At 36.2% G+C, this 14,309-nt stretch overlaps 1 protein-coding gene across 9 annotated transcripts in view; it reads left to right on the top strand.

The window, feature by feature from the left end:
* Positions 1-14,309, top strand: part of PDLIM5 (PDZ and LIM domain 5) — a 174,943-nt gene that overhangs the window by 84,552 nt on the left and 76,082 nt on the right. For 4 of the 9 annotated variants that reach the window (XM_063458633.1, XM_063458627.1, XM_063458630.1 and 1 more), the window contains exons 4-6: positions 4,848-4,890; positions 6,349-6,797; positions 14,032-14,204. In XM_063458633.1, the coding sequence (XP_063314703.1) occupies positions 4,848-4,890; positions 6,349-6,797; positions 14,032-14,204 (665 nt within the window). Of the gene's footprint in view, positions 1-4,847; positions 4,891-6,348; positions 6,798-12,249; positions 12,267-13,566; positions 13,585-14,031; positions 14,205-14,309 lie in introns of all 9 variants that reach the window. The other 5 variants (XM_063458626.1, XM_063458625.1, XM_063458628.1 and 2 more) reach the window with 3 other exon arrangements.

Here is a 14,309-nt window from a genome sequence, read left to right as displayed (position 1 = left end):
ACTGCAAACGGCGTTCAGAGTTAAAATGCATCTAGTGGCTTTTGGGAGCTTCTGCCAAAATAACAAAGTGAATCTGGGCTATTTTAACCAGGTGGTCTGATAAAGAACATTTGATCAGCGCAGCATGGCATTTTCTGTGCATGCGCACTAGTCTCCCAATGTTTCCTGTGGGAAAGTATTGGATTGATTGAGATTATAAAGATTGTTGATATCAGCCAAGTAAGTGAGTAAACACACCTTTATCTTTTACACAGCAGGGAAACATTATCCTAACTAATAAGTATCCCTGATGCTATAGTGTTGCTTTAATACTAATCTATTAGCGTACAAAGACGATTGTCAGACATGTGCAGTAGGGCCCTCAGTGCTTTCTGTGGAGAAGCATTGGACTGGCCCGGGAATATCCAAGTGATGAATTCAGAAACTTGTTAAGAAACTGCCATTGTGTGACAAGGATGTCTCTGGATGAGATGTGAGTTTCTATTGATTATTTTACTTTGTAAAGGGGTCAGTAATCTGAAGCTACTAGAAACACTCTAAAATTATAAATACGTATATATATTAATAATGTTAAAGTGTTAATTTAATATCAAAGTTGTGTTTACATTAATTAAAGAGTACTCACTCCCTCAGGCCCAAGCATAAGCCCATGATACCCAGACACGAGACAAAATAGTAGAGAGAAAAGTGGGGTGGGATGGATACTGAGGGTTACAGGTTGGGTGGGATGGCGACTGAAGGTCACATGCGGAAGTTGGATGGAGAAAGACATACAAAAGTCATGGTGGAGAATGAGTGTTATAAGTGGAAGTAACATGGAGACAGAAGATGACAAGTGGGGTTAGGATGGATAAAAAGGGACACACATGCAATGGAATAGAGAGAGGGATAGGAAGAGAGACAAACACATGACTTTATCAACTGTGAGTTTCTTCATTCCACTGCGCAGTTACTAAAGGGATATTTTATTTATTTATTTTTAGTTTTAATAACAACACATATGCTTTGCACTTACACGATCTAACATTCAGAGCATAAGTAGATCACACAGATACATTTTGCAAAAAAATAGGTATCAATTCTCTAAAATCTAGTGGCTCCCTGGTGTAGAGTATCACAGGGCTTGACAAATTTGTTTAGTCTTGGAGCCAGCTAAAAAAGTTAGGAGCCAGATTTTTTAAAACTAGCGAAGTTTAATTTATGAGAAATATACAATTCTATAGTCACCAGTACCAGTACAGCCTAATGTAGTTGTTCTGGTGCCTGTAGCCTTTTCAATGTAAACACTGCCTTTTCAGTGAAAAGGCAGTGTTTACATTGCTGCCTAGTAACACTTCTAGTGACAGTCACTCAGACGCAACTAGAGTCCTGTGTCAGTGCTGCACAGTGTGCAGCACCTTTGTTCAGCGTCTCCACGCTCTGCATGGAGGTGTTACAAATAGAAAACATGCGCAATATCCTCCCAATGCTTTCCTATAGGGCCCAATTTGGAAATGTCCCCTGAGAGGTGACCTCAGTTTTGTTGCCAACGGTTTACACATTAATTGTTGTGTGTTGAGTTATTTTGAGTGGACAGCAAATTTACACTGTTATACAGGCTGTATTACACTTACTACTTTACATTGTAGCAGAGTGTCATTTCTTCAGTGTTGTCCCATGAAAATATATAATAAAATATTTACAAATGAGGGGTGTACTCACTTTTGTGAGATACTGTATCCATAATGATATAATTAAAAATATACTTTGCTTAAGTGAAATTGACAATTTTTTACAGCATCACAAAAAAGGTATTTCATTTATATTATAGAAATAGGTACTTATAGGTAATAAAAAAAAAACTATAAAAAAAAAAAAAACGGGAAAAAAAACCCACACAGAATAAAATAAAAAATTTACTCCAAGTCAGGAACTGTTTTGCTACAGAAACACCCACAGTGTTATTTCAGATGTCAGGGGAAATGCTGGGAAATGCCTGTGATAGAAGATAGAACACTGAAAACAAAATATGTGCTGTAAAAAATGATAGGCATTCGCAGCACTTGATTCTTAACCAGCATGGTTTTACCTAATAAGGAAGTGATTAAAGATTTGGAATGTTTAAAAATGCATTAGAGGTCACTAGGAATATTGATTATACATGAGAAAAGTAAAATCTCTTATAGGAGAAATATTTCCTTAGTTTTTAAAGTATGTGCCTGCCTCACTTGGAGTACTGTACACAGTACTGGAGACCGTATCTTCAGAAGGATATTGATACCTTAGAGAGAGTTCAAAGAACGGCTACTAAACTGGTTCATGGATTGCAGGATAAAACTTACCAGGAAAGGTTAAAGGATCTTAATATGTATAGCTTGGAGGAAAGACGAGACAGGGGGGATATGATAGAAACATTTAAATACATAAAGGGAATCAACACAGTAAAGGAGGAGACTATATTTAAAAGAAGAAAAACTACCACAACAAGAGGACATAGTCTTAAATTAGAGGGACAAAGGTTTAAATATAATATTCGGAAGTATTACTTTACTGAGAGGGTAGTGGATGCATGGAATATCCTTCCAGCTGAAGTGGTAGAGGTTAACACAGTAAAGGAGTTTAAGCATGCGTGGGATAGGCATAAGGCTATCCTAACTATAAGATAAGGCCAGGGAATAATGAAAGTATTTAGAAAACTAGGCAGACTAGATGGGCCGAATGGTTCTTATCTGCCGTCACATTCTATGTTTCTATGTTTCTATATGTATTTTTCTTACTATATGAAGTGATGTGATACATTGTATATTAAGACTCTTAGAAAATGCTACCCATGGCATATTAGGTATAAGAGGCAAATGCATATGACAATATCCTGCACAGTTTTAATGCAATGGGCTTCCTGTCCTTTCCAAAACAAGAGTATATTTGTTTTTATTTTCAACATGTTTTCCTCTTAAAGGCCTTTCATGTTAATTGTGCTTCCTTTTTGCATACTAGAGGGTTTGAAGTTACATAACAAATACAGGAACAAGGTAGTGCAGCAGAACAAAAGATTCTCACTTTATTTTCTTTTATTATCTAAAGGTGCAACCAACATGTCAAGTAAAAGCCAACAGAGTGTAAAAGCCAATATAATATGTTCAAAAAACAAAAAACAAAATATCATCCCAAAAATGAAGTGATATAAACACTATATGCGTATATATGTATATTTATTTATTTATAAAATATTTTACCAGGATGGATACATTGATATTTCTCTTGTTTTCAAGTATGTCCTGGGTCCACAAAACATTGCATTCTTACAATAGGATACAATATTATAAAAAAAAAATAAAAAATACAATATATATATATATATATATATATATATATATATATATATGTGTTTGTGTGTGTGTGTAAAAAACAGATATAATTAATATCTTGTAATACATTTTTTATTGGACTAACAGCATTTTTTAATGACAAGCTTTCGGGAGAAGCTCCCTTTCTCAAGTCTGAAGCATTTCTGACTTCTAAGACGACACTTAGAATTCAAAGTTGAGTTGTGATACAGGGGTTAAAGCGACGTGAGTGTAGATAAGACTCAGGTTTGTTAGAAAATAGACACCATTCTTGCAGAGGGTCATAAATATCTTTCTGAAGAGCAGAGTGTGGGAAAAAAATCAAACAAGCAGACAGTGCAGAAGATGGTACACCCATTTTGGCCTTCAGACAACCACCAAACCTCCAACAAAAATTAATCAACAGGAAGCTGCCCACTATGCTAATCTCTTGCTTTCATCTTTTAAGTAAATCCATACTGCCAACAGCAGCGTCCAGTGAAGCAGGATGTCGGTGGGCGAGGTAAAAGGGTGGGCCACTGACTCAAAACACATAACCAGACCCGCCCAAAGGGGTGAACATGGCCAAAAAGGGAGCGTATCTGCACGAAGAATTGGGATGCCAGCCTGGCGTGAAAGCATGTCAGGCTGCCTACCAATCATGCAGGCTTGCCAACTTATGACATACTATACAGACAGCACCCTGAGCTTGGCATAAATATGTGTAATAATACGCTCGCTTCATGCTTTCTAAGGACATTCCCCTAGCACTCGCTGGTCCACTCCTATCCTAACCTTCTTACTAGCAGGCTGAAAGCTCCTGGTATACAGTCTGGGATAGAGAAAAGGTATAGGAGTGTAGAAGAAAGGGAACATGCCACAGTGTTAGAGAGACTGAAGCAGCAAGTATTTGCATAGTGCGCAAAGTCAGCTTAACCTTACCTAATTTCATTGTCAGCCAGTCCACACAAGTTTTGTTCCCCTTCATCCCTCTTACGTTTCCAGCATGTGAAGAGTAGTTAACAAAATGTTTTTTTTTGTTTGTTTTGTTTTTAAATCAATGGGCCTATTCCATGGACATGAGCCTGGAGCTGTCCCCTATGTCAATTCGGCCCTGGTGGTGGGAGACGAATAGGATAAAATAAACATGTGACTTATTGTGTCCCAAGTAGACAAGGGAGAGAGCCAATGCTGGGAGGTACCTACCTTGTTGAGCCTGTGGACTAATGTTTAGTTACCCAGTGGTTATATTCTCTTTAGTAATTTGGATCTGAATATTCTCTTTTGTTAACAAAAATGTGGTTTTGACAAAATATATGTATATTGTCCAGACATCTCATAAATAAAGATTGAAAAAAAAAATAACAAAAAACTAGTTACTGCACCCAAAGACTTATTGCACTATAACCACTGCACTAAACTGTCTTGGTTATGGTGCTTTGAGTGCTCCTTTAAGGTAGAAACCATTTTCTGAACTTGTGTTTCATTTCTAGAAGAGTATGACATTTAACAATATCTGACCAATAGTGTTCTTTATTCTAGGGCTTCGGCAGTACAAAAGACCAACCCAAATCCAACACAAACCGTAAGTCATTGTTTGAATTTCACATTTACTAAAATGCCTGTGATAAATGAAATATGTTGGCATTTGATATGACTTAGGCAATCATTTTTGAACTTTATTGAAATAGCTGGTTAACACTTTTTTTACGCCAGTTGTATCAATATGGTGTTTTTCCTGGCACAATAAATGCTGCCTAAATTATTCTAGTAGTATGCTCATTGGGATATATGAATATTAGATTTTCATTATTTTCAAATGTCAGCATATTAGTGCATGTTGATAATATGATTTATAAATGATAACATTAACAATTTACATATACTAATATATAAAACTTTTTGTATATTAGCCAAAAAATTATCCATATTGGATAATAATCAGAAAAGCAAATCACAGCTGTTTTCCCAGTTTAGAAGAAAAATGGCAATGTGTGCAGATTAGAGCATATATCGTATTATATTTACCCCAGGAAAATGTAAATTGCTACCCTGTGAAATTCTATAACCTTAAGTTTAACAAGGATGAATATACGAGTGGTAAATCCCTAATCAAATGATTGTGAAGAATTTTCAATCAAGTTTATGACAAAATATAATTTTTCTATTCCTGCAATTCTAGGCTAAAGTGTTTCTACTCTGTAGCAAACACACTTTACAACCCCAATTTCTCACTAGTAATGTCTCCAGCTGCTATAAATGTCTCCAGCTGTTACGTATATATGGGCCATTCAAGCGTATTGCTATAAACAGACGCCATATTTGAACTCAATGCCCTTTCTAAGGGTGGATCATCTTAATGAAAGATGACATTTATAATACAGCTGTTTCAGGGAGAACATAATTGTGATTGCAATAATGTAAAAACACTGACGTTTAACAAAGCACATTGTATTTAGGGAAAAGTAAAAAAAAACAAAAAAAAAAACCGCTCTTTGCCAGTGTTCTGCCATTCTGTTTAGTACTAAAGGGATTAACAGCTGACAAGATAATAAATAAATAGCCGTTAAATACAATTCTAATTGACCCCATTTATAGTAACGCACTTTCTTTAAAAAAAAATAAAAAAATTCTGTACCAAAGCAAAGCTTATATGAGTTCAGTTACCGAGGATAACCTATGCTATATTTATCGCTTATTAGAAATAAGACAAATCTGTATTTATTTATTTATCTTTCTGCATAGAATCATAGAGAATGAAAAATGGCATCCCAAAAATTTAAAGCAAAGACGTCAAATTGGAAATTTTTACCAGTCAGCTATTTTTCCAAAAATTTAAAAAATGATTAAAGCAAATCAGTCAAATTGGAAATTGTACCATTCTGCTATTTTTACAGACTTTCCTTAGCTAGCAAGGTCTATAATTTGCAGTACTTAATAAATTCCTGCTGTAGTGAATAAACCTTATGTAATCAGAGCATGATTCAAGTAACAGTTTGAATTGCCTGCATGTGGGTGCTGTGTTTTTGTCTTGCAAATATAGGAAGCTCCTAAAGAAATAGTTAAACCCGTTCCTATTGCATCACCTACACCCGCTGTGCCCAAAGTCAACACGTCAGTCGCCTATAATAAAGCACCAAAGCCGTTTGGAGCTGCTTCATCTCCAAAGATTGCTTCCATCCCATCACCGTCCTCCGCTTTTACCCCAGCCACTGGTAACCATTTCAACCAGGCACCTTCACAGCCATCTGCTTTTTCACTGTTGGCTGCAGTCAACCCACCGCGAGCCACTTCACCTGGATTGCATGCTAGTTACAGAGTTACCAATGATGGGCAGCCTTCCCCAGTGAGTGCTACTAAACTTGCTAATGTCCCACGGCAGCCTGGCAACTACAGTGCATCAGTCAACACGTACCCACAGGAGACTGCACAAGATGCAGATTCTCCACGGAGAGGACAAACAGAAAACCAGGGGGACAAACAGCAGAATGGGTAGGTGACTTTAAGGCACTGCTTATCGCTCTGCATGGTTTTTGTGTGTTTTATGTCAATTTTTTTTTTCATTGAGAAGATATGCACTGTATTTCTATAGAAAAGTATTGATTAATCACATGTGGAACAATTGTACACCTAATCAAGTCATGCTTAAATGGCACTTAAGCTGCAACGGTTTTATTACTGTCATACAAAGGGCTTACTGACATACTCCCTACTTAGAAAAAAAAATACGGAAGTAATTATTGTTATTCCCATTTTATACAATTTTACACTGGGAAAGCATAATATAATGATGACAGAAACAAGAAGTGAAAAGGGTCTTGATCAAAAGAACTTGCAGTTGAAAATATTAAAACTGTATACAATATACTGCACAAAATAAAATGTATTAAAGGTATTCAACATATTGTAGTAGTCATAGTGTAAGGATTATTTTGGGTGCAGTCTCCACATTTGCTGTCAAACTTTTGTTTGTGTAATTTCACAATTGGTCCTTTCCCGGCATTCACATTTAATGTGCATGCTGTATACATATTTAGATTATTCATGGAAACTTGCTTATTAAGCAATGTGCTACTTATATGATGCATGATAAATGGCTTCTGAGCCACTATATTTAAAGCAGTTTTATGCACACACTGTATTGGAAGGTTGAGCTGATTGATATTACTTTCTACTGACTCTCAAGGAAGGTGTAGCTATTCTTTAACGTTAAGGCATCTTATGCTCTGCTACATTTGCAAGAATGTCAAACAGTTGTCCTTTAATAACAGAAAAGCCATTGGCCACCTAATGTTAGGCCCAAGGTACAACACGATAATTAGTAAATCCTAGTTTAAACATTGTAAACAGATATGCTGAAACCAGTTTGCTTTTTTCAAGTTGTATGCAGAGGAGAGTTGATATTTTATTCTCTGTCCAAAACAACAAAAGACACAAATTTTGCAACTCAATGTCTTCTTGATTAGACTTGCATTTTCATGTGATTTGTGACCATTTTAATGCATTCCTTCATATGTCTTTAGGCGTACAAGTAGTGCTTCTATCAACCTTTGTTTCAATTAATGGTTCACTGTAAATAAATCTTCTGTAACAATTACTATTCAAACTGTGAGTGAATGGAGATTAACTTCATGAAAGCCCATGGTTGTAAAACAGTAAAGCCATTCCTTTAGCCAGTTGATGTCAGCAGAGTATTCCAAAGTTCTCGCAGATGACAGAATGAACACATTGTGCAGTTTGCTTTGTTTTAAATACAGTGAGCAACATATGCGGCTAATAGTAACTGTGGCTTAAAGGGACACTGCATGGTGCCATTACCACTCATTCTTGTGTGCATTGTAGAGATAAGGGAAAAAAGATCTTGATATGAGTCGGGAAAATACAGGCCCTTGAGCTTAACATTTGTGACAGTGAAATAATTTGAAAGGATGCTACTTAGGAACACATTTAAAAAGCAGCATCGTTTGTATGTCTCGACATGGCTATATGGAGAACATACGTAAAAACTAACTTAATTGCTTTAGTGTCAAAAGCCAGTGAACAAAGGATATGGTAACTCTCTCTCTCTCTCTCTCTCTATATATATATATACCAGTTTGGTATATATATATACAGGGTTGATACAATCCACTCCGATGTGACCTCTTATTCAACAGGCCTGGACAAAGTGCAAGAGGTCATTCTGCGTGTACTGATTATTATTATTATTATTTTATTATTTATATAGCGCCAGCAAAATTCCGTAGCGCTGTACTGATGAAGGGAGATTTCACATAAAGTAGTAGAATGAACTGTGAGATCAGCAAAGACATGGAATTCACTCTCTTTAATTAAACATTGGATTTTTTTGTTTTTAGCAATCCAGGATATAAAGTAATATCATAGTTATTATGAATTAATCATATCAATAATAGCTTACAAATCAAGGGAAAACATGTTAGAGTCAATAAAACATGTGTCTCTTTTTATAGGGCTGGCACAACTTTAAATTTCTTCTGGTTGTAGTTTTTTTCTTCTTTTGGCTTGGCATCAGATAGGTGTGCAAGGTTGAACTTGGGGCATTTTAACCTAATATTACAGTATTACGATTTAATATTCCCTGCTGATTCTGCCCGTTAGGCCCTGCAGGTCTCCTCGCAGTGCTGTCACGTCTGCTGATATTTTCTTGCTGATATTTTTTTCGTGGTCCGCAAGGAGGTCTCTCAGGGCTGCCGTGGTCACTGGTGTGGATTCTGGATTTGTTTGTGGGGATTCCGGCTGGTTTGGCGGGTGTGGGATCGGAGCAGGTATCATGCCCACTTCTGTGTCATAAGACAGGTCATCGTCGAAATCGGAACAATCTCCCACGAGGGATGCCATCTTGGGTCCATGTGCCCCCTGGGCCTGCCGCCATTAGATCCCCTATTGTGAGCACATCCCTGGGTTTGACCGGTTTCGGTTTCTTTGTTTTGCACCCCATTGGGTTTGTAGAAGCCGGGGGACTCCCCCAGGTTCCGTCTAAGTAGGTTTTGCTGTAGAATTTGGTCTTTGAAGGGCTGTATAGCTGGGAGCTCAGTAGACATGCGACCGGTTGCTTCTGTGGCTAGGCTCCGCCCCCGTTCTAGTTATTTTTTTTAATGAATGAGAATCCACAAGCACCTTTTTTGTGGTTGTGGGCACTTTTCATTCAATAAGGTTTTTTTTACCCAAGTCAGACCTGTGGGCTATCTGCTCTTATGTTGCTTTAATAACTATTTCACAACTCATATTTGAATTCTGTGTGTCATATTGCTGAGAAAGCCTTAAAAAAAGGGTCAAAAAGAAAAGATCAAAAAAGTCTAAATCAAAAATATGATCATGGAGTGTAGTATAGCACAATACCTAAAGGCAAAATAGTTTAACCCCTTAAGGACACATGACGGAAATATTCCGTTATGATTCCCTTTTATTCCAGAAGTTGTGTCCTTAAGGTGTTAACCAAATGCAGCTATTATGTATAACCTGCTGTAGCCCCAACAGCAAGCAAAATATAGCAATCCAAAGTATTCATCCTCAAAGAGCGGCTTAGTTATAGGAGCCCACTAGTACTGCCCAAATGTATTCAAAGAGCATTCAAAGTACAGGTGTCCCTTTATCAATGATAAATGCCCAGGGGTATTTACAAAATACCATTTTCATATACACATTTATGTATATATTATGATACATAATATATATATAATACAGTTCATACCTCTTGCATTATTATGTGTATTTAAAAAAACAAAACAAAAAAAACACTTTTCAATATGCCTTTTAATTTTAAAAGGTAAATTACCTATATGAATACCTGAATCTGTCCCAATTTTATTTCTTGAATATTGACTAAATCACAGTGTGTGCATATTATGTCCCTTTGTGATGTAACTGAATCTCTCATTTCAAGCAAATATAAAATAAAATAAATAAATACATATATATATTATTATTTATATATAGAATTGTAAGGCCTTCTGAAATTCCTCCTGTTTAAGCAATTGACATGGATTCCTGGAGTGAGAATTGTGTAGTAAATGAGTTGACATTGTTGGCAAATACTCGAGCTTATTGTAGGTGTGAGAGGTCTAACCTTGGAATTTATCTTGCAGTGGAAGTGTAATGCTAGAGGCTGTTAAATGCAGAAAATAAGTCGTTCCTAGACAGTTTATTTATATTATGTCTCGTTTGGTGCTTGGCTTGTCAACGGTAAGCCATGTCAGAAAACCTCTTTTAGCTAAGTTTAAATAAAAAGTTTTTTTTTAAATTTAGAGCAACCAAGACCATTTATGGAAAATAGCTAAAGTATCCAAAGGTGACACATTTAAATTTACTTTAAGTATTATATTACGTGACTTATAGGATTGTTTGCTTCAGAATGTTCCAAATTACTTGGTGTTTCTAAGAGCAAATGTAGTTCCTTATTGTGAGATAGTCCTTGCATTTTATTTTTCATACAAAATATTTATTTATTGAAGTGATCTGGGTGCACTGTCCCTGTCCCCTTAACCCTGCAGCTGAAAACATTACAGTTTTAGAGAAACCAAACAGCCACAAGAGGTGCTACCTGCTGTTTGACATAGTCCTCACAGTTTGCATGAGGGTATGCAGTGCCTTGCAAATACCCATAGGAGAGCATTGATTCTAGAAATTCCTATCGGGAAGGCCAAATGCATGTGCGAAGCTTATTGTACATATGTACAGTAGGTTCCCTCTCGCGATGTCGTCGGAGGAAGTGGAGAAGGAGCCATCCCGGAGGAACCTTGGGGCTAGAAGGTGTACCTTTAAAGGATTTTTGAGAATGTGTGCTGGGTCAAAAGGATATTATAGTGTTAGGAATACAACTAGGAAGTGAGGAAAGAGGGGTGTCTTAATTCCAGCTGCTTAAGAATTTCTTGTCCATATGAGAAAATGCTTTAAAAACTTGTCTACTACTGTATGGTTTTTGTGTGAAGTTAATTTTCAGCAATGACTATTACCTCCTGGAAAACTCAGTTTATCCAATAGCTCTTCATTAGGAAATTATCCGTCTGTTTTCATGTGATCATATTTTTAATTGAGCAACCTGGTGTATATAAGTTGTACGTGTGCTTTCTTCAGTCTTGTATGTCACTGTCATTAAAGCAGGATATGGCCAAGTCTGAAAGAGAGTAAGTGAGACTGCTGAAGCACGCAGCATGTACCTCAGACATTCTGGGACCACAATCCCAGTTGGACAGCAATAGCTTAAAGCCAATTGCAATCTCTTTTTCCTGGCTCAGGAAGAACCCTGGCATGCAAAGCAAATCCAATCCACTTAAAAATCTCTTTACTCTCAATGGAAAGTACATTGACCGTACCTCTTACTTGTCCAAACAAAGCCCTTTAGTTTTTATTAAAAGCCAACCAAACCCACTAAATTAAAAACGTGAAATAGAGACATTATTTTTAAAGCTGCCAGCAAGTTTAACCGGTTTCCTTACGAGGTAAAAACTCTTAGAAAAATCATGTTCTCTTTGACAAACAAATGATACATATTCAGCGAGAATCTAGTTTTAAAGGGACCATGCTTTTTCGGTGAAAGTCAAGTTTTACATTAAAAAACTAGATGAAAGAAGCACAGTCTAAAATGACAATGTATCAGGTTAGAGATTTAATTGCTGGGTCTTATATGTTGCCCTGTGTCTGTGATGGATCTATAAAAGCAATGTTTTATACAGCAATAATGTTTGCAGCAATCATACCACATCTCTTTTACATGCATAGCTTAAATTTTTTTCACTGCGGTGATTTATATAAATGATATTTATAGTAAAGAATTACCAAACCTTTAAATCATTTTATATAAACAAGTCACAGCCTGAGTGCCCTTTAAACATATTAGACATTTTATTATAACTCTGCACTCCTTTATCTTTATAACATGTCATTCTCTGTGTTTTGTGTTGTTTTTCTTTCCTTCTCTTTACAGGTAACAACAAGTGTAACGTTAGTATCCTATTCATGGTTTTCTATAGCATTTACCGGTCATTGAGTGAAGACTGTATGTCTGCAGCATGAGTCTAATTGGCTGTTTTTTTTAGAAACCAAGCTTATACCAAACAGATACCTTATTAACCATTAGTGTACCTGATTTTACTGCATACTTTCACTCCATTTAATATGGATGTAAATGCATTTTCTCCTTCTGTTTCAATACGTATAATTTAATTCTAATACTTGCTAATAACCAAGTATAAAGCAATAGCTGCTTAACTTGCTTCTACTTTGTTGGTTAACACAATATATACTGAAGATTTCTTACTGCCACCTAGTGGGTGCTGTGGGGTAATGTCCTAAGTGGTTCTGCATAGTTGTAGATTTATTTTTCACTGTAGTAAAAATTGTCAGGACTTCAAAGTGTTATACTCCAGTTTGGATATTTGGCCTTGAATGTGAAATTTAAGTCAAAGCTGTCAAAGTGTTACAGCTTGGCTCCATTGGGCTGCTTCTGGTCTGCACCGATATTTTAAACACGAATAGCATTGTTCATTTTTGTGCATATTTCAACATTATTATTTGGCTGAGACTGTACTTTCCCACCTAATCCCCATCTATATAAAATGAAGCAATCTGAAAAGGTAACTGCCAGCAAATGTTATTATGTGCGTAAGCTAAATACATGCAGCTAAATACATGCATTATTAACTTGCATGCATATGTTTATTCGTGATTTTAATTAATTATGCTAAGTGCATCCGGATCTGCCCCATACTGTACAGCTTTCAGTACACAACTGAACCACAGATCTGTGATGCAACCAGATAGTGACAACTGAAAAGCATTTGGCTGCTGTTTGCTTGGTTGTTAGTGAATAGAATCCATAGTTTAGAGATGGAAAAAGTAGAAAGAGTCCCTTTAACAACAGTTTACTTGCACAGCCATTTGTCTTCTAGTAACTTATTCAGTTATGAAGATATTTTTTTTTTTTTTTGCTCACCTGTCTTAAGTCTTAAGCAATGATTAATTGAGCATGAATTTAAAAGGCTTCTTGACATTCTTCCTATGCTTATGATATTGATTGTAATTTCATTGAACCCATGGAGATACTATATACTTAGATTGTGGCTTGGCTAGTTCTTTCAAATGTTTATGTCTTGACAAGTGGATGTACAGATGGCTTGTTTGTTTTGTTATTGCATTTTTGTCATGCAACTTTCTTACTAAATGTACTTTTCTGGTCATTCGGTTTTCTTTCTTCTTTTTCACCCTCCACTTTTGCCTCTCCTTTCCTGTTCCTTCTATAAAGGAAAACTCCACCAAAACGGTAAATTCATTCTGCTTTTAATGGCTGCTTAAACATGTGGAATTAATGTAATCTTTACTGCCATCTAGTGATCAGAAATGTGTAATGCATGTTTGTGTTCATACCGTAGCAGTTATTATTTCCTAAAGCCCACATTTTATGGAATTAAATCTGAATTGTAAAATTTACACAAATAAAGTGTCTTTGGAAAATGTTTGGCTCTAGTCGTAGCTAGAATATAAGCCTGTAAGTAGGTTTTCCTGAACAGGAATACAGTGGTAATATACCTTTAGCTTTCCTTTACAAATGTTTCAAATTTCGCAAGACAGGATGTGACTCTTATTTGTATTACTTGGGTAGATATAACATCATTAAATAGACATTGAGTACATATTTAATATTTAATATTTTATATTTTTATTGAAACGAAAAATCTGAATTTTAAAGACACATTTATTTCCTCTTTAGTCCTCCTCGGAAACACATTGTTGACACCTACACAGAATTTTACCACACTTCCACTCACAGCGACGCCAGCAAGAAACGCTTAATGGATAATACTGAGGACTGGCACCCACGGACCGGAACAACGCAGTCACGTTCTTTCCGCATTCTTGCTCAGATGACTGGCACAGAACACAGTAAGTCATTAAAATATGTATTAAGGATATTGACCAGGGGACAGGTCAGGGTGTCTCCTACCAACTAAAAACACAAGTTGGACTCGATTTATTTATTTTAATATG

This window comes from Pelobates fuscus, chromosome 6 (assembly GCF_036172605.1).
Source record: "Pelobates fuscus isolate aPelFus1 chromosome 6, aPelFus1.pri, whole genome shotgun sequence".
Classification (NCBI taxonomy): Eukaryota; Metazoa; Chordata; class Amphibia; order Anura; family Pelobatidae; genus Pelobates; species Pelobates fuscus.
The sequence above is the reverse complement of the archived record's forward strand: the minus strand, read 5'-3'. Positions and strand labels throughout refer to the sequence as shown.